A 20,007-nucleotide genomic window follows, 5' to 3' on the forward strand; every position below is an offset into this window, starting at 1 on the left:
GGAATGGTTTGTTCAAATCAGTACCATCTGTGGACAGAAAAAGTTGGGGGAATTTTAGTCATTCTTGAGGAATGGAAATCTGATTCTCCATGCTAGAGTAATTGTAATCCTCTTTGTATCTGTAACCCAATAGCATAGTTGTCTTGAAATTGTCTCATTGAACACAATCATCAAGTGCAAGAGACACTGTGCCACTGGGTGTCACTGCTCCTCACTGTGGCCCTTGGAGCAAACCTCTTTCATTTCCTCCAGATTCAGATCACATCTTTTAATTTGCTCTAATAAGAGATTATATTTATATTTGATTTGTCTATGTAGGCAATGAGATAAAATAGACTAGATTTTAAACTGACTAATACTTAAGGCTCTGATTCCATTTTAAGTTCTGTTTAGGCACTGGCAGAGAAAAATTTCCTGAGTCTTCTGCCAACTGACACTTTCTTTTGTGGGTTACAAATATTTTGTTTATATGGGTCTTAGTAAACTGGAAAAATGATGACATAAGATAGCAATAAAAGCTTTTGTATGAAAGAAGTGCTTGTCTAAGCTGTCTGTTATCATGATACCTGCAAGTTTATCTTGCAAAATGGTGGTTTTCATGTAGTGTTACCCACAGGGATAATCACAGATAATCTCTTCTGACTTGTGAGGGTAATGTGTATGGGCTCCCTCTGTAGCCAGTGGGAAAAAGGACAGATGGAAAGAGAAATGTCATTTTTCTGCCTTCCATTCTTTCCCCCGCTCCGTGGGAGTTTGTCTCTTTCCACCAAATACAAGGAGAGCTCATGGAGGCTGGCTTTATTAGGCTTTTGATAGTCTGTGTGAGAACCCACAAATCAGAGCCACTGTTATTTTTCCTGATATAATTTCCAGTTCTGTGAAACTGCCAAGAGTCTTTTCCATCTTTACTGCAGCATTGCTAGCTCTCAATTCTTTTTGATGTCATCATCCATGTTGAAACTGGGGGAACAGGGTACTCTCCTTGAGAAGGAAAGCCCACCGTGCTGGCTAGAACATGGGCACTGCTCTTCTGCCTGTGACCAGCCTCTTTAACCTGCCTCGGTTTAGGTGCGGGGACTGCGGTTGTGCCAGCCATGGCTCTACCGGCTGCACATTTGAGCAAGTGAAGGTATATATTCCCACCTTCCTCTTGGCACCCAGCAAGCAACCACTTACTATCTACTTTATTCCAAGCCCCTGTTTCAGTATTTGATCCAGTCTTTCATTTAAACTGGAGTATAGTCCAATAATCAGTTTTCAGCAGATGGAAGTTAGTAATGGTAGACTAAGAGGCATTAGAGCCGGTTGTTTCCATCTCCACGTTGCATACTTTCACACTTTTATTCCAAACCTGCCGATGCTGGCTGCTATCGTAGCAAGAGTTCCTGGAGCCTTGTGCCTGGGAAGGTGAGGTCATATTCCTTATAAAAAAAAAGAGTAGTTCCCTCTGAGTGAGAAGGAGGAGAGTTTAATTTCCTTAAATTCTTTTAATTTTTATCTGTCCATATGTCTTTGGAATTGCTGACTCTTAATTTTTTAATTTCTGGCATATGTAGTATTGAGTCTTAGAAATACTTAATTCAAGTTCAGAGTGGGACTGGGTGGTAACTTTTTTTTTCACTCAAACAGTTTTATCCATTCTATCCCACATTTTATCATTGTCATAATTGAGTGTGTAAGATTCATATTCGTTGTGGTATCTTAGATATTAATAGCTTATATTACAATAGAGTAGAGGATTTTTTTTATAGTAACCATTGAACACTTCTCTGCCTTTACTTTCTATTAACTAATGGTCAAACTAAGCCCTTTCTTGTAATTTACACTAGTACCAAATACAGTTTATAGAGCTATTATGAAAATATTGCAGCGTTTATTTTTTTGAAAGTGGACAAACTGAATATTACATCTCCAAAACGGTGATCAAGCAAGAATGTTACTGCCTGTTTTGTTTTTATTTACTACTTCCTGTACTTCTTTTCATGCTAATAACAACAGAGCAAAACAGCTTCAGTTTTGACAGCATGGAGTATGGTGATGAAAGTTGTCTCCAGCAACAATTTTTTTCTTAGGCAGTTTGTTCTGGTTTTGTTTCTGTTTGGTGTGCAGCAGGGTGGGAGCACACGGGGCTGTTGCATGCTGCGATGTTGTGTACGCACGCGAGAGAGCTGAGTGGAAGGGCAGGGAAGTGCCCGCGGTTCCTGGGCCTCGGCTCCTCTCCTGAAGGCTCCACCTGCTTTGGGATTATTTGAAGGGATTTGAATTTCTCAGCATTTTCATCATCACGACTTGGTTTGACTCAGAATTTACATTTCTTGTTAAATATTCATATTCAGTGGTGAAGCTTCAGCTTGTTATATTTTGATGATTTCTAAAAACAATTGTTGCAGATGAAAGCAGAGATCAGATATTCCCACAAGGCTGAAAAAAAATGGAGGGTTTTTCCCTTTCTTCCCCAGTAACGTTGGTCTGGGATCCTTTTATTCTTTATGTAAGCCTTGGGGCTTCTTCAGTTTCATTTTGAGGATGTATCGTGTTTTTCTTTTACCAGTGATACTTCTTACCCCAAAGACTCTAAAGCACTCTTTAAAGCTAAGTGCACAAAATGATTTCCGAGCTGATTTCTCTGCACAATTTTTGCCACAGAGAGTATTAGTATTATCTTACAGAGTCTTAGAGATAATATTAGCTTACTGTATGACTATGTGATATAGCACAAAACCATATGTTGCATCCAGTCTGCGAGAGCTGGGAGTACACTGTTGGCTTAATATAGATATGGATAAATGTGTGTGCATATGTGTATGTGTATGTATGTACATACATTCACTACTTTGGTCTCCATGCACGTGAATATAACCTGTGTATACCCACGTATACTTATGTATATAAATACATTGGAGGAAAGTTTATAGGAAGTTTCTTTTTTTGCTTTGTATTGCCATATTATTTAGCTTTTCCTGTTAATTTAATTTGTTGTTTGCATGCATTGATACTTTCCATTCAGAAGGTGAAACAGGACATTTATAAAACCTTGAGGCGTTGCTTGAGGATTTCATATGTTACCAAGAGAGAGGGAGACAAATAAGTCTTTCTAAGTGAGAGGTGAGGAATCCCAGTTAGCAACAGCAGTAAAAGATGCTATGGGTAGGCCAAAAATAACTTTGCTTGATATTCCCTCCCTCAGTTGAGACATAGCCCCAAATGTAGCAACAGCAATGTCACACCTCTCAAAGCTGCCCCTGCCACACCTAAAAGCAGTTTTCTTTCTTTCAAAAGCTACAGTAAATGTATGCCACCTATATATGTACACTGTGATTTACACCAGTGGAATTACTCCTTATTAACCATATGAAATTGAATCTTGGTCTTTAGACATGCTTATTAAGATATTTTTTCAACAGTGGATAAAAGGGTTATAGTTGCAATCACTCTTCATTCAAATGAAGATATCTTAAAAGTGTTTTAATTTGTAGTTCCTAGTGCTCCCAGGGATATTGTTTTTTCCAATGTGCAATCAACAAGTGTGACCCTGAATTGGAGATCACCGAAATCTATCCTTGGCTACTTTCAAAACTACAAGATTACGACACAGCTACAGTCCATCCGCTGCAGTGACTGGGAATCTAAGGAATGTATTGAATATGAGATGCATCAATATTTATATGAAAATGTAGTGGATGACTGGATAGAAGAGACAGTGTATGGACTGAAAAAATACAGATGGTACAGATTTGCAGTTGCTGCCAGTACGAACGTTGGTTATGGCAGTTCTTCACCTTGGATTTCTACGCAAACACTTCCTGGCTGTAAGTAAAGATGTCTGCCACGTGTCATAATGCTATAACAGTGTGATGTTCACCTGAATAAGCCACACTTGGTAGAAGTTATTTCTTCATAGACCTACAATATTGGTAAAGTTATTAAGTGTCTATTGCAACTCTTCACATACGAAATATCATGATATAAATTGTGTGGTATGTATGCATACTTGACACTGCATCAGATTTTAATGCCTCTTGTATGCTCTACTCTAGTTACTGCTTACCCAACAGCAATTTCATTTCTTGTCCCTACTCCATGTCTAGAATTGATAAATCTGAATTTTGACTATTTTGGGTTGATATGCCATTTTCAATATATTTTCATATGTGGGGTGTGTCAATGAAAAGTAGTCTTTTTTTAATTCCTTGACTAAAAGTCTGTTCACTAACGTCGTAACAGTTTCCTGAAATTCTGTTGTATGTTCCTGGCAATAGAATTTAAGCAATAGTTTCAGAGGAATTAAGATTTCTTTCTAATAGCATATCCCCCTAAAGAGATTACAAATCAGAGTAGCCATGTAACACCTGCAGGACTGCCATGACACATAGAACTGTCATGTCTCAGCTGAGGATTTCGGTTTCCAGGTGAGAGAAGAGTTAGTTGTAACAGATAAGTCATCACAAGATATTTGAGAGAAGGGGATGTGAAACATAAATTATTTAGGCAGTTGTCATGGGGACATATGACCTTCCCTCCCAGTCTGCAGCCAGGCTAGGTCAGAGCACATCTGAGGTCCGGCCTCTGGCCTGTGTAAAATAATTGAGAACCACAATGAGTGGCCTGCCTAAATCACAGCTCTTTCACTCCTTTCCCCTTCCAAAGTAATCATAATAGAGATACGAAGGACTTAAACAGCTGTGTACCAAGGACTGTTCAATAGTCCACATACTTATTTTGTTCCATCCATGTTTTTACAATCACGTGATATGAATTCAGGAGGCTTTTCTATAATGCTTCTCCTGGTATCTGTGCGCTCTCTGTACAGCAATACATCCATCTGTCCTTAAATACCTCACAGTTTTTCTCCTAGATAAGGAAATATTGTGGTCTTCATTTGCAGATGAGAAATTGCAATAGAGAAATTCTAAGGCCCAAGGGGCAAAGAGATTTGGAAACCGTGATAGTGAAATCACAACAGCCCATTTTTCACATAAAGCACAGGAGCAATCCTTTGGATTGAGAAGTACTGGAATCAGCTGCAGAGTCACTCTAATGTGCACTTACTTTCTTTGTCCAGTCGTTCTTGTGGGGATGCTATGCCTGCAAATCAATGGAATATTTTAAATAAAAGTGAAAGAAACCCCACAACCAAAAGCCCAAACGTTTAACCCCAGATGGAGCAGAAAATAGCTAACAGAAGTAGTGCAACTCTTGAGCTAGCAGCTCTGGGCTGATCTCTTACTGTTAGATGGATAGATCTCAGCTGCTGACATACGCAAATACTTCTCTTCAAAAAATTGTTGCTGAGTTTAGGAAAGTTAGATATTTAAACTGGACAGACAGGCAGATAATGAAAACACATGTAATTACATAAAGTTAGGATCCCCTTTATGATTTCCTCTCTGGACAGTGATAATTTGCTTTAAGAAAGAACTAGTTTCCCATCAGTCACACTGAGGAGACGGTAGTTAAAAGTATAAAAATCTGATTAGACTGCACAAACCCTTTCCACACCAATACAGTGTTCTTCTCAGCAATAGGTCCTCTGCGTGCTCTATTAGCTAGTTTAACAAACGGTGGTGGGGTAGAAGTTTAAAAAGTTCCACCGGTTCTTCCAGCCCAAGTATCTGCGGCTGCTGGCCTGTGTCTGTGGTGAAGGAAGTGGGCAGCAACAAATTTCCTGTGAGCTAAATCAGTGACACGTCAGGAGATGAGCTGCTTATAGAACGCGCCGCCGGGGAGTCAAGGAAGCATGGGCACTACTCCAGATACCATGGCTGCGTGCTGGTCTTTTTCCTGGGGTAATGGCAATCAGCTGAGGAGGAAGAAAAGAGGAAGGTGGCATGTCAGGCTGGGTAGCCAGCTGGCAGCTCCGGTGTGCTTCGGCAGCGCCGGGAGCCTCCCTGAGCAGCGGTTGATCTTTAGCAAGGGCAGGTCTCCTGCTACCTGACCTCATACTTTCCAAAGACTAGTCTTTAGAAATATTGTTAAACAGACTAAAACCCATCAGTTCCTTTTTTTTTTTTCTTTTGCAAAGGGTACTGCCTGTAGGAGGGAAGAGAAATTCAGGATGCACAAAAAAACTGACCCGGCGCTCTGGGCAGCCTTGCGGAGTGTATCCAGAGAACAGGTGTCGATCCCCCTCTCCTCTCCCTCGTGGACAGGGCCAAGCATCCTCTGGATTAGCCTGCTGGTACACAGCCAATATACATGGTCTGTTAGGGCTTAAGGGTGCTTAGCTGCTATGTAAAATACCCTGAGTACTTAGCCCATAAAATCAATGGGAGTTGTGTTTGCAGATTTGAGGGCAGAAGTTAGCCACTGTTTCTGATTTTCAAGAAATGCCTCTGTAAGACATTGCTTCTGCCAAAGGGAACATTACCTTGGTTGTGAAACAATAGTAAAATGACTTTTCTTCAGAAATAATTGGGTTCTCGGAAGTTTGTGTTTCTCCCAAGCCTAAAGAAATTTATTATACTCATATTCAGGAAGTTACAGCTTTTAAGCTGAAAACTGTTAGACTCATTTCCCAGAATATAAAGAGATGAAACTTCAGTAACAGCAAAAAATTACATAACAGAAACCCTAAATACTCTTTACAAGTGCTGAGGATTTGACTGTTGTGCTAAAGCAGAAAAGCCTAGTAATTCTGAATATTCAGTGACTAAGGTGAGGATCTTAGCTGTTTATTTCAGTTGTTCATTATGAAGGTAAATCTAAGGCTACAGAAAATCTTTTTAAGATTCTTTAACTCGTTTGCAAGTTTCAAACAAAAAAATAATGGCTGTGTTCTGTACGGAAGGTGGTTATAGTGTTACTCCATGGAAAATGTTACAGGTTGTTCAGTACAGTCCAATTCTCACATCACACAGATAAACAATTCAGTCTTCTGTCTTGCAGATTATCCTCCCAGGAATTGTCTTACTGTCTCATAAAGTAGTTTGATGGCACTGTTATTACTTAGCTGATGGATTACCCAAGAGCCAAATCGACTCTGCAAGATGAAATATTTTCAACATAACCTAGATTTATATAGTTACCAGTACAGAAGATCACAGTGTTGCATCACAGTAAGGGAAAGGGCAAGAAATGTTTTCCATAGCTAGGGAAACTTTGTTCCCTCACACCTGCACTTACCTCGAATTTCATTTTTACATTTATAAGGCAAATAGCATTGGCCAAACCTGTGCTTTCTAAGAGAAACACCATTTTGGAGGGTCAGTGTTAGGTGGAAAATGAATGGCAGTGAGATCAGTGACCTCAGTTTGGATCTCGTACAGTTACACAATGCAGTGCTTTTTGGTAAACTGCCAAGTCTCCTAATGCCAGGATATACTGAGATACAAAGGAAAACCCCAGATGTTCAAATGTCCCATGAAGGCTAGGACATAGATGCATGGGGCAGAGGTTTATGCTTCTCTTTTCAGCACCTTCTTTCTCAATCCCTGCTGATACTCAGTTGCTTGGTATACTTAAAGAAATGTTTCTGTGTGGTGAAAAGCAAGAGATTTTTATCTCCTGTTGTATGCCCTTTCTTCTGGCTGGTTTTGCCTGAGACAACTTGTTCTTCTTTGTTCCTTTCATTGTCTCAGAACTAAACACTGGAAAGTAAATATGGCCTAATATAAGATATAAATGTTTAAATATAGGTAAAAGCTACCTAGGTGATTATAAAATGAATATAACTGAACCTCACGCTTAATTTTTGTTGGGAAACAGAAAAAGTCTTAACCAAACTGGCAAGCGTGAATTTCTGTTAGAAAACTGGAGTATTCAGTCTTATTTTTGAGGGTTATGCTAAATGATGGGCTATCCAGACTTATCTTCAAGCTTCACTTAACTGCTGCCTGAGCATCAGGACACAGATGGATGGGAAAGATGACCCTGACCTCCATAAGACCCACATTCCTGTGCAAGGATAGAAGCATGATAATCAGGAAATGATGGTTATTAGTTACAGAAAATGCATTATTGTGAAAACCAGGAGAAAAGTGCTTATGAGAGGAAGTGATTGGATTATGGGGGAATGAGAGAATAAGACTAGGTCATTTCTACTGAGTAAATTGCTGTGATTTATAAGAGAAAGGGTATAGTGATATCATGGCCTCGTATTGACTAGGTTCATTTCACAAACAAACCTAAATCAGAACGTGGCAGTTACCCACTGAAGCAAACACAGTTTTTAAAAAGATGTTTTCTGTAGACATGAGACACATTAGACACATTTCATTTTCTGGTTTTCTTTCTAATTATACAGGTTATTTCAGAAAATATTCCTATATTTCAGTGTCATTCAGTTAATGACCAATATTGTACTTTTCATGATGAAAATAAACCCGGTATTAACGCTTAGATGTATTTTAGATAAGTATCTTAAATACAGCATACTCAATTATAATTTTCTTGCAAAGATGTAAAAATCTACCAAATATAAACTGCATGTGGGAATTATCCATATAAATAACTTCAGGTTGGATAATTTGTAGATTAGATTATGCTTCAAAATTATTTCACACCATCATTGTCTAATGCATAAACCTAAAGTGGCTTCTGCAAAAAAATACTGAAAGATTAAACGCTCCATTAATGCTATAAAAAAGTAATGGAAAATTGTCTTTGGAAACTTGGTTGATTTGCAAACTAAGGCTCGTGAAGCTATATATATCATTTTATACCATTTTTCAGAAATTTCAGCTGGCTATAAAGGTAATACCACTGCCATAGTTACTGAAAGCATTGTTTACACTAAAAGACACTGTCTGAGCAACAAATCTGACAGACATTACCTGCAAAGTAAGCTTAATTTGTGCTAATTCTAGTTTTTAGGGAACATGCTTGCCCTTCTTTTTTGTGTTATCTGTTCTAGCTCCCCACTCGACAGCCAGCCTTCTCTGAGCAGTCTCCTCTTTCACCACCCCTCCCTCATGTGTTTTCATAGTTCATTCAGTTACACTCTTCATTCAGTTGTTCCATGCTATTCAGTATTTTTGGGGACTGCTTCCAATGGCTGAATTTGATCCTGTCTACAAGGTCTAATATATTCCTGCTAATCCCAGCAATCTACCTCCTATATCCAACACCCTAAACTCCTTATAGCACTTTATCAACTCCCAAATCTTCCTGTTTTATTCTGCAACAATGGTGGAAAATTTTCACCTTCACAGTGCAAAATTTTATGATTTCGCTTCCTTAATTTTTCACACATAATTTCAATAGCTACATATACTTCCTTCCATGCTATTTTTCCTTTTCCTAACCTGTTTTCTACTTAAAAAACTAAGTAGCCTTGTGTACTCTCCAATTTTCCTCATTAAGCCCTCTTACCTAATGATTAATGGTGAAAAAAATACATATTCATGCATTAATCATGTTTGAGAAACTAGACTGCATGTTCTGATTTGGATAAATATGATTACATTTATCATTTTTTATAACAGACTGTTCACAGATATGTGTTAAGCATAGCTGTATTTTTTTTTTTTTCTGGTAGATTAAAAAAAAAGGCACAAAAAAAAAGTCCTGGAAATATGTACAAATCTGTTGTTGCTTCTGTAACAGGCTGTTCATTGATACATATCACCATGGTTGTCTTTTTTTTGTAGTAGTAGACTCCCCCAAAAAGGCACCATGGAGCCAAGTTCTGGCCTTATCTACAAATCTGTTGTCACTTCTATTCCAAATTTTATTTTCCTGAAATTTACCACGGTCATTATGAAAAAGTAATACCACTTACTAAGAACTGCCGTGCTGTTGTTATGATTTCATTAATTTCTTATTCATGAATAAGAAATAACTAGGTAAATTCACATATCACCTTGACAAAAGGCAATTTTAGGAAAATCCCATTTCTTAATGTGAACATTCTTGCCCACTTACAATTCCCATTACTTTTTTGTGCATGTTTTCCAGAGTTTCTCAACATGTTAAGAATAAGTTGAAATGAAACCTAGAAAATATTTTTTTTCTGTATAAAATTATTCATACTATTACTTTCCAACATTTCTGGAAATTTTTTCTAGCATGCAGAAGAACTTGTGTTTTCACAATTTCTTGTTCTTTGAATGATTTGTTTGACATAAAGAAATATATTATGCTTGTCTATTTGTCTGAATAGTTATATATATTTTGCTTGGGTCATGCAAAATAAATATAAATAACTTGTAATTAAAAACCCCTATATTTTCAATTTAAGATGAAGTTGTAGGCAGTTCAGACTGTAGAAAACTTGTAGTAATTGCAATGAAAGATGTGTTTCTAAATCACATTGTATGCTTTATATATGAGAAAGAAAAAATGTTATAATTATTTAAGCAGTGTATAACGGTAAATGTGTGAAAAAGTTTTATTTTCAAATTGAAAAATAATCTCCACTGGCCACTAAAATTACTGGGTTATTTGTTGTGAACTTCTTTGGCCTTGATTCACACACATATCTTTTTCTACAGCTCCAGATTCTCCTCCAGAAAATGTGACTGTTTTAGCTACATCTCCTCACAGTATTAATATCAGCTGGAGTGAACCTGTCGTCATCACTGGACCAACATGCTACCTCATAGACATTACCTCGGTAAGGCAACTCTGGTTTATTGTTGGTAGTTATACAGATGTTTGGTGATATAAATACAGATGTTCTTATAGAAATTATAGGACAGACACAAACTGGATTGAAAAACAATATGACTGTGTCTATTTCCACATAAAGTCCACTTAAGAATTGATTGTACATGTATAAATTTCTTAATGGGAGATAATTATGTGATATTAAAAAATGTGTGCTAATAAGAGGCCTTGGAGAAAAAAAGGTGCAGCTGTAAATGTATACAAGAAAACAGTAGCTGAGCTTTGCGGAGGTGTACCTCTTTCTAACAATACTGGTGCTGTTTACCAGTAAAATTAATAATGATTTATTTTTTTTTTCTTCAAAGGAAGGAAAAGCTCATTGTCATGATTTTACAAAGCCAAGTGGAAAGCCTAGCAAAAGGAATTGACTTGTACAAAGTTACACCGCATCGGAGGGCGAACTTTAAAATCAAACTAGGTTTCCCACTTTCCACTTGGTGCTCTGTCCGTCAGATTAGCTGTATTTTGGTAGCACAGTAATAACACTTCTTTCTCCTTGATCTTTATAAGCAAAAAAAAAGCTGACATAAGAGAAAAGCTCTAGTGGCCTTTCTCTTTTCATCCCCTACTCCCCTTACAATACTCCTTAAACCAACCATTAATAAACCTCATTTCCTGCCCTGTGGCAAGATATGAAACTTTCTAAGTTTGAGCACATGAGTAGTTTTATGTAAGGTATAGGCTCCCTGTTCTTCCAGAAATTATACAGGCAGGGCTATCAGTGAAAATGGGAAGTAGTTTACCCAGGAAAACTTGCTGTTTGCAGCTTCAAAAATCCTGAATCAGTGTGTTAGATAAATAGGGCAAAAAGTTAAAGACTACTTCAAACTATTTAAAGGCTTTAAATAGAAAGTTCTTTCAGTTTTCTGAGAAGAAAGTAAGACTATTATGTGTATATTTTCAATGTTTCTGAGTTGTTCATAAGATTTACAGGTATGCTAAAACATTAATGCTGAGATTTTTGTGCAGTCAAAATTTCTAAGAGATCAGTAAAAAAGTACCAAATATTTTTAAGCTCCTCAGTAAAGTCACAAGAGAGTAATGTGTAGTCCTGCTATTTTCTTTTCTTCTAACTTCATTGTTCAATATGTAGACTGCAATCTGTTCAGTTCTGAACACACTTACCACAGCAGTAGTATGACAGGATGAAGAATGTACAATAACAAGGGGAATGCTAACAGAGAAGGAATGGTTCCTTGGCCTGTTGGGTAGGTCCCTAGAAACTAGATAACAATTTTTATTTCTCCTTTGCTGAAGTTAGAGAAGACTTTTTCCTTGTGAAAAGTTCCTGTCACTTTTGACTAAACAGCATTATAGTACATCAACAGAAAAAAATACTTTCATGCTTTTGATAAAACTTCCAAATTCAATTTTCAAAACTTGATTTTTGTGTGTGTAATATTTAATCAATTTGTATTTAAATGATTTCTCCTCTGTCTGATATTTCCTAAATTATAAACAGGATGTCATCTGATTCTACACTATGAAAATGTTATAAATACCTAATCAATATAAGTTACAGCAAAATTCCTAAAGTAAGATGAAGTATGGAATGTTTCATGTGAGCCTGCCAGCATTCGGAAGGAACTTAAAAACCTGTTTTAAATGTTCAGTTTGGAGGGCTTTGGTGGTGTTTTTACAAAGTGGTGGGTTTCTTTCAAATATATTTCAGATATCTAGCTTTATATTTAGGGATTCCTTGTAATTAGATGTTGTCTGTCTAATGATCAGTGACTACAGGTGCCAGTTCTATAGATAATCATCTTAGTAGACAAATCTATTCCTTCTTAAAGGCCAATAAAGCTGTCACAATCTTTTTCAGTGAAAATTTGAGTATATATTTTATTGTCCCAGTGGGAAATTTTTTATGAAGACTCCAAATTCCACAAACTTCCTGTATGTATAAATTTACTCATTTTAATTCTCAACTGAGTATTTTTAAGGATTTACAAAAATAGGCTCGCAGAACCAAACAATTTCAGATTTCTACTCTGTGACATCTTTACTCTTAAAAGATATTAATTAGTTTTCATTAGTGAATGGGTTCTGTTTAAATTGCTAGGATGTTCCTTTCAGTTTTACAGATCAGAAAAAACTGAGAAGTACTCCCTCATTATTACTCCTTCAAGTCATATTTTAGTTTGTCTTGCTGCCTACTATAGTTAGTAGTCCTGAATAACGTATTACTGACAATGAGTAAGGAAGATGGAACTGAACCATTAAACTTAAGGAAGAATAGAAATACATTTAAGGATGTAGTGCTGTGATTGTATTTTAGCTCTTGTATAAATATTTATATGCCAGATTTTTGATAGCCAGATAGGAAAAACTGTTTCAGCTCTTGATGACCATCCCAGGAAATGAATGTCTGTTTAGTCCATCAGAAAGTTTAGTTCAGGTTAATTCTCAGTGGGGATAGATGCATATCTGTCAAATAAAAGGTATGCTTGAACTATTCTAATGTTTTAGCAGCTGCATTTAATACAGATTTCATCCAGTGGGAAAACTACTGTACAGCTACCTAATCCTCTTTTCAAATTACACACTGAAGAAACAATAATGAAAACATCATTAACTGAAGTAGCAGGAATAGACATAAAAAGAATTTTGCAAATTATATTTGATCAAACACTAGAAAAGCTCTCATTTTTTTCCTTTTTCTCTTTTTTTAAGCTAACATAAGTGATTAATTGGATATAAAGCCCAACACTGTAGATTTTTCTATAGAACTACAGATTATTTGAGACGTGGGGTTGATAGGGATCCTGAGATGTAATCCAGTCCATATCCTGCTCTAACGCAGAAACAAGCGTACCTAAAGCCCTCCTCATAAATGACTCATTATCCTGTTCTTAAAAATGTCCAGTGCTGAAAGTTGCTCAGCACCCCTCAATAGATTGTTCTAGTTTTTAGCTGAACTTATAGTCATAGTTTTATTTACATATTTAGGTATACCATTGCAGGTTTTGTCATTTTTAATTCTAATCTTTTTTTGCTGCACATAAAATTTCTCTTTATGTTTTCATGAACTAGAAACAATGGATTATCTTCAATTTAGTATCATCCTTTTTTATATTTTGAAGTTATTACTGTCTTCAACCATCCTCCCTTTTCTAGACTGAACCGCAATTATTTCTGCTTACCAGCTTTTTTAGTGAGAGAATTACTTCCTCCCCACTGTCTTACAAGTAGTGCTTCTATTAATATATCCCAAGAGGAACTGCACTTTCTGCAGTCATATCAACATTATATATTGCTGCCCAATTTTCTTTTTGTTTTTGTATTCCAAACAATTTTCTGCTCTATAGAGCTGCTCATCTTCTGGATCTTTGCCTAGTTTGATTCCCATTTCAATTCACTACAGCTTCCTTGGACCAGTGTCTACCAATTGGTTCATGTTTGCTTGGTGGAAGACAGCACGAAGCAAACGGTCCATTTCCTTAGTCCCATACTACGTGAAGTGCTAAGGAGGCAACACATGGGTGAGATGGGAGCGTACTCCCCTGTGCCACTTTCTAGTCTTGGTAGCTAGAGATTTCTTGTGAGCCCTTCTCTGTAAATGGTTAGAAAAATGGAAAGATAAAAGTCAAATAAGGTGTTCAAATAATAATGTCCTGATTTTGGCTGTTTCAAGTCTCATAATAATTTCTTTTTATTATTATTATTTTACAGGTAGATAATGACAATTATAAAGCTCAATTTCTGAAGACAAATAATGAGGGTAAAGTCTTAGAAATTTCTGATTTAAAAGCATTTACAAGGTATTCTGTAGTAATCATTGCCTTTACGGGGGACGTTAATGCTGCACTCCTTGAAGGCAAGGCTAGTCCTCCAGTAATTGTCTCCACTTTTGAAGCAGGTTTGTATTTTTCTCTACTTTATATGGATCAAACTTTGCAGTTTTTCTTACATCTGACCTAAAAAAAAAAAAAAAGGGTTTTGAACACATAGTGCACTTTTAATGCAGATTTGTGCTCAATACTTTTTCTTTAATATTTAAAAAGGTGGCAGTCGACAGAAAAATTGATAGTGGTAATAAATACTAAGGTTTACCTTAGTAATGCAGAGATCTTAACTTGCTTCATGTAAAATACAGCTGTGTGGAATACAGCCATCGAGATTACTTCTGTAGTCAATGAAGAGATGTCCTATCTATATGAGCATGTATATATATGATACCTGGTTTAGGAAGGGGTGGCTGCCCTCTGTGGAGGTGCCTGTTTCCCTTAAGAGTCTATTGAAAACTCTCTACAACATCCTTGGTCTTGATGCAAAACTTAAACGTATAAAAATTAAGTGAAGCGAATCCTACTATTTCTAAATGGTTCCTGTACTGACTTGAGGAGATGATCTGTGTATTCTCAGTGGAAGGAGGTTGCTAGTGAAGGCCCACAGGGATCTGTGCTTGAGTCAGCTGTTCCACAGATTCAAAACAATCTGGAGAATGAGGTAGATACTAAGATGACAAACGTTGCTGATGCTATTAAGTTACTCAGAGAAATAAAACTGAGAGATTAGAGTGAGGAACTGTGTAAGGGCCTCATGACACCGAGAGGCTACGGTACAGAAAAGTAGTTAGCATTTGCGTAGGAAAATATAAACAGATGTACATGAGGAAGATATAGTCCTAGCTTTATATACATAGTTCCTTGTTATGCTCAGTCTACTATCTTTGTTTATTTTTAATTGTTCACTAAGGATATGTGAACAAACAGACAAATGAAACAACAAAAAATATTTTCTGAAAAGATATTGAAGTTTTGTTTCATTCAAACTAATTATCAACTGTGTATAAACTACAATTGCCTTATCCCTAGTGAGGTTAGATGCAGGTCAGCTCTTTTAGCTTTATAGTCAGGTTAATTTCGGATTTAGACATACTACACAGTGATTGTATTTATCATTTATCTTTCCTTTCATGTATGAAAATCCAATGCCCCTAATGGTATGGTATGGGGGTGTGTATATATAGATATATATCTAATGCCTTTTAATTTCATGACCTGTTTACATCCCTGGAGGCTGATACGGTCTTTGACTGTGGTAAAACGAATGAAGATTAAATTAAGTGGTAGCTGGGTCTATCCTGTGAGCTGTATTTTCTGGTAGCCCTTTCTCTTATGTAAAATGTGACACATCAGGAGGTGCAGTAATCTTAGAGAGGAACAGTTATTGTTTCTATCTCATCTTGTCTCATCTGGTCTGTACGGTCTAGCATATGGCTGAGTTAGGACAAGTTTACACAGACTTACTCCAGAGAAGCCTGAGTAAGCATTTGTTGGCTGGTGTAAAAAACCTGGAAGGTAGGACAACTGCATCTAAATCCTTGGCTGAGGGAATGTGTTTACCTTCAGTTGCTTGATTTCACTATTTAGAGGTCACGCTACATACTTGTCTGCTCAGGTAGAGCAATAAATATTTAGCTCCCCGGAAAGAATGTTACAGCCTTTTCTTTCAAACAGGGACACTGGGAAAATTATTTATACCTTTGCTGTCTTGAGAATAAGCTACTGGAATGAGCATTTGACAAAAAACTGTCTTTGGGAAAAATGCTTGTTGTGTTTGTGTCTGGGCATCAGCTAGTGGAAAGTTTTTTCCTGAAGAAGAGTGTTAGCTGTGATAAGCAGAGACTCTTAGGAGCGTGGTGGTTTGTTTACATGTTGGGCAGGAGCTTGCTGTTGACAGAGAGCTTTCAGAAAGGGATACTCAAGACTAACACTTGCTTCTTGCTTGTCAATCCATGCAAGGATTTGTTTACCCGGATGTATTTCAAGGTATAATGATGCCTTCAGGCTTTCTGAGTAGAAAATCAGAAGAAACTTTTCTGAGCAGAGACTACTGAGGGTTATCGAATCATTATTTTTAATATTTGTAGCGTTAAATGCTATCATTAAGAATAGGATTTCACTAAATATTTAACTTCTTATTGTCTTTATAAATGTTTACATATGGATAAGTATTTGTGGTGTTTTTAATAAAAACAGAAAATACCAATGAAATAACACGGATGTGCAAAAATATAATTTCTAATTTTTCAGGTTTTACTCTAATAGTAATAGTAGTAAATGATTAAGTAGATCATTGAAATATTTATTTCAGTGCCTGAAGACCCACCTAACAACATAACGTTTCAGAAGATACCAGACGAAGTAACAAAATTCCAAGTAACATTTGTGCCGCCATCTGAACCAAATGGAAATATTCAGGTGTATCAAGCTATGGTTTACAATGAAGATGACCCAGCTGCCATCCGGATCCACAACCTTAGTGTCATTGATAAAACAGATCAGTCAGTTACTGCCATGATAGAAGGACTAAAAGGAGGACATACCTATAATGTCAGCGTAAGAACCAACGCTTTTTCTTTTATTTTTTTCTTTGATATGAGTGAGAGATTAGTCTGAATAGGGAACACAAACCTTGGCTTAAAATTAGTTTTTCATGCCGAGAATGTTAGCTGGGGTGTGAAGAGTCAAGTCTGAGGAATGAGGGGAGCAATGAAGAGGGTGGAGTGAGTGGGAGCAGGACACATCACTGGCGGTTAGCTTTGTACTCTGGACCACCAGTTCATGTGCCAGCAAAGCAGCCTGTGGCACATCGTCACAGGTACGAGACTAAATCTCTCTCTTAATTCCACTACTTGCATTGCTTATTTGGCTCAGATGAAAGGTCCAGTTCTGCAAGGGGAGCTTGCTAGAAGTATGCGTGTGAAGTCCTTTCAAATAATCAGAGACTAGCCCATAAGAGGAGGTGGCATAACTGTTCAAGTGGGCTTGGTTTTCTCCTTTTTGTAAGAGCTACGTTACAAGTGATGAAGTGTTACTGTACTTAGGATTGTAAAGAAATATGAAGTAAGTTCTACCAAAGCGTGAATGACAAAAGGAGTGTTTCAGCATTCATTGTTGCTTCAAATATATCCAGATTTGGCCAATGTGAAGCTAGTACAAATACTCATTAAAAAAAGTGTTTGTTTTTTTAAGGTGTATGCAATTAATGGTGCTGGTGCGGGGCCAAAAATTCAATTGAAAATAACCATGGATATCAAAGGTATGTCTCATAAAGTACCCTTTAGCTGAAATATCTATAAATGCTGAAGAAATTGCTCTTCTACCTGTGAGTACACAGCTGTGTGCCTTTGTCTATTATTTAGAGGCCACATAATGTAGGAACAGGAACACATAACTGATAGCCTTGAATTGCAGTGCTCAATTTCACTGCATATCACTGGTCATTTGCTATTCCTATCTGAATGATACTGTAAAACATGTGCAGACTCGGTGAAGTAATCAAACCAGCTTCAGTATTTTAGTTACCATCAGCGAACAGCTTGGATCACAGAGGTATGGCTAAGTACACAGTATCACAGTTGTGGAAATAAATACAGTCCTTGACAGAAATTCATTGAAAAACTAAGAGCCAGCCTTTTTATTGTTTTCTCCTTTAGTTGAAAACTGATATGCAGAGGCATTTATCAGAATACAGCTTTTAGAGGCTTAAGGCATTAAGTACAACATTAACTTGTCCCTAAAAATATACCGAAGATTTGTCTTGCATAACACAGCTATGTGCCTGAACAAAGTACTTGTAGTGAAAGCATTTTAAAACAAAATTCTGTTGTATATCTTTGTTTAAAAACAGAACCACCACGGCCTAAAAAGAAACCAGCACCAGTTTATGATACCAATGGGGCATTACTCGTCACAGCTACAACAATTACGATCAGAATGCCGATATGTTACTACAGTGATGATCATGGCCCTATCAAGAAGATACAAGTTCTTGTTGTGGAAGCCGGAGGTAGAATTTTATAAGTTCTCTTGAAAATCGTTCTCAGGTTTTTTTATTTCTTTATTTTCAGGCTGTTTGTCTTTTCTATTTCTTTTCTTGGGTCTCAGTAGTTTCATGTTAGAAAACAGCTAACAAAGTCACTTTAGCTGCGGCAACAGTACTGAGGGCAAAGTACCTTTCACAATACCTGTGGGCTGGGTACTGGATTTTGGGAACACATGTGGACGAAGTCATGCATGCTGTTTGAAGTCACCAATATTATTCTGGCCCTATTGTCTTTATATTTATTTCCTATTTCCTTGAAAAAAAAAAATACATTTGGCATTTGCGAAAGGTAAATAAAACTGAAACTTTTTTTTGCAAGGTTATTCTTCTGTTGCTATTAGTGTTGCCTGTAAAAGAATGCAGTCATGTGCAGTTGATATTTCCATTTCATAACGGGGGCAGAGGGATTTATATAAATCCCTTCTGTAGACTGTGGGTTAGAATGTGTATTCCCTTGTATGGACTGATGAATATTTACTCATATGAACAGTGCCATGATGCTCTTCTGAGTAATTGCCTACCAATGTGAGTGGGAGTTTCATGATAGGACATCATATGGTCAGGCTTACTTTACCTAAGCAGGACAAATTCCAGGTATTTAATTCCCTTGTTTGCTTGCTTTCAAAGTATAGAAGTAAAGCATTCACACTAAGTGAGTTCACATTAAGTCTCTCACCTTTTTCTGAATTTTGCATTTTAGCACTAATCCTACAATTACTTCATAGCTTTTTCTGTGAAGATTCTCTTGAACTGAAGGATATACAAATACCATGTTAAGCAACATTTTGATGATTTTTCTCCTGAGCTACTGGGTACTGTCCACTTATTGAAATCTAGTAATTTCATTTATTAAACAGTCTTTATTGTCTTTAGAGTAAACACTTTTTACTGGCTTTGCTAGCCATGCTCAGTTTCAAAGTCAAGTGGCTTGCACAAGTGATATCCTCTACAGGCAGAGCTCATATGCAAGACTGCCCCTGAAATTTTCTACTTGTGATTCAGTTGACTTATTCCATGTTAACAAAATATACATAGTGTGGTTAATAGGGAAATTTGGGTTCAAGTGCAAATGCAGTTATAGACTTAGTTGTGTAAATGGCACTGATAGCATGCTAAGCTCTTAAAAAAATTAATTTCCTATTTAACTTCTTTAATTACAGTCTGGTTAGAATGTAAATTATGTCTATTTCTTTTCTTGACAATAGCTCAACATGATGGGAATGTTACTAAGTGGTATGATGCCTACTTCAACAGACCGAGGCCGTATTTTACAAATGAAGGCTTTCCGAACCCACCATGTATAGAAGGAAAAGAAGATCTGAGTGGCAAAGAAGAGATATATGTCATAGGTGCTGATACTACATGTATGATACCAGGCAGTCATGACAAAATATGTAATGGACCACTGAAACCAAGAAAACAGTACCTGTAAGTACATTTGTCTCTCTGTTTGTCCAAGAGAAAGAGTTAAGTGAAATATACATTTATACAAACACACAAAATGTGTAGTTCAATTATGAAAAGGTGGAGATTGAAATGATCCTCATGTGTGTCTAATTTTAATTTTTT

General features: G+C 36.8%; 1 protein-coding gene across 1 annotated transcript in view; it reads left to right on the forward strand.

Annotated features, from left to right (window-relative positions):
- Window positions 1-20,007, forward strand: part of PTPRQ (protein tyrosine phosphatase receptor type Q) — a 110,814-nt gene that overhangs the window by 56,407 nt on the left and 34,400 nt on the right. Inside the window, exons 26-32 of the mRNA XM_049791983.1 lie at window positions 3,477-3,809; window positions 10,431-10,552; window positions 14,278-14,464; window positions 16,705-16,949; window positions 17,586-17,652; window positions 18,244-18,402; window positions 19,644-19,866. Of these exons, the coding sequence (XP_049647940.1) occupies window positions 3,477-3,809; window positions 10,431-10,552; window positions 14,278-14,464; window positions 16,705-16,949; window positions 17,586-17,652; window positions 18,244-18,402; window positions 19,644-19,866 (1,336 nt within the window). The remainder of the gene's footprint in view (window positions 1-3,476; window positions 3,810-10,430; window positions 10,553-14,277; window positions 14,465-16,704; window positions 16,950-17,585; window positions 17,653-18,243; window positions 18,403-19,643; window positions 19,867-20,007) is intronic.

Source organism: Accipiter gentilis, chromosome 34 (assembly GCF_929443795.1).
Source record: "Accipiter gentilis chromosome 34, bAccGen1.1, whole genome shotgun sequence".
Taxonomy (NCBI): domain Eukaryota; kingdom Metazoa; phylum Chordata; class Aves; order Accipitriformes; family Accipitridae; genus Astur; species Astur gentilis.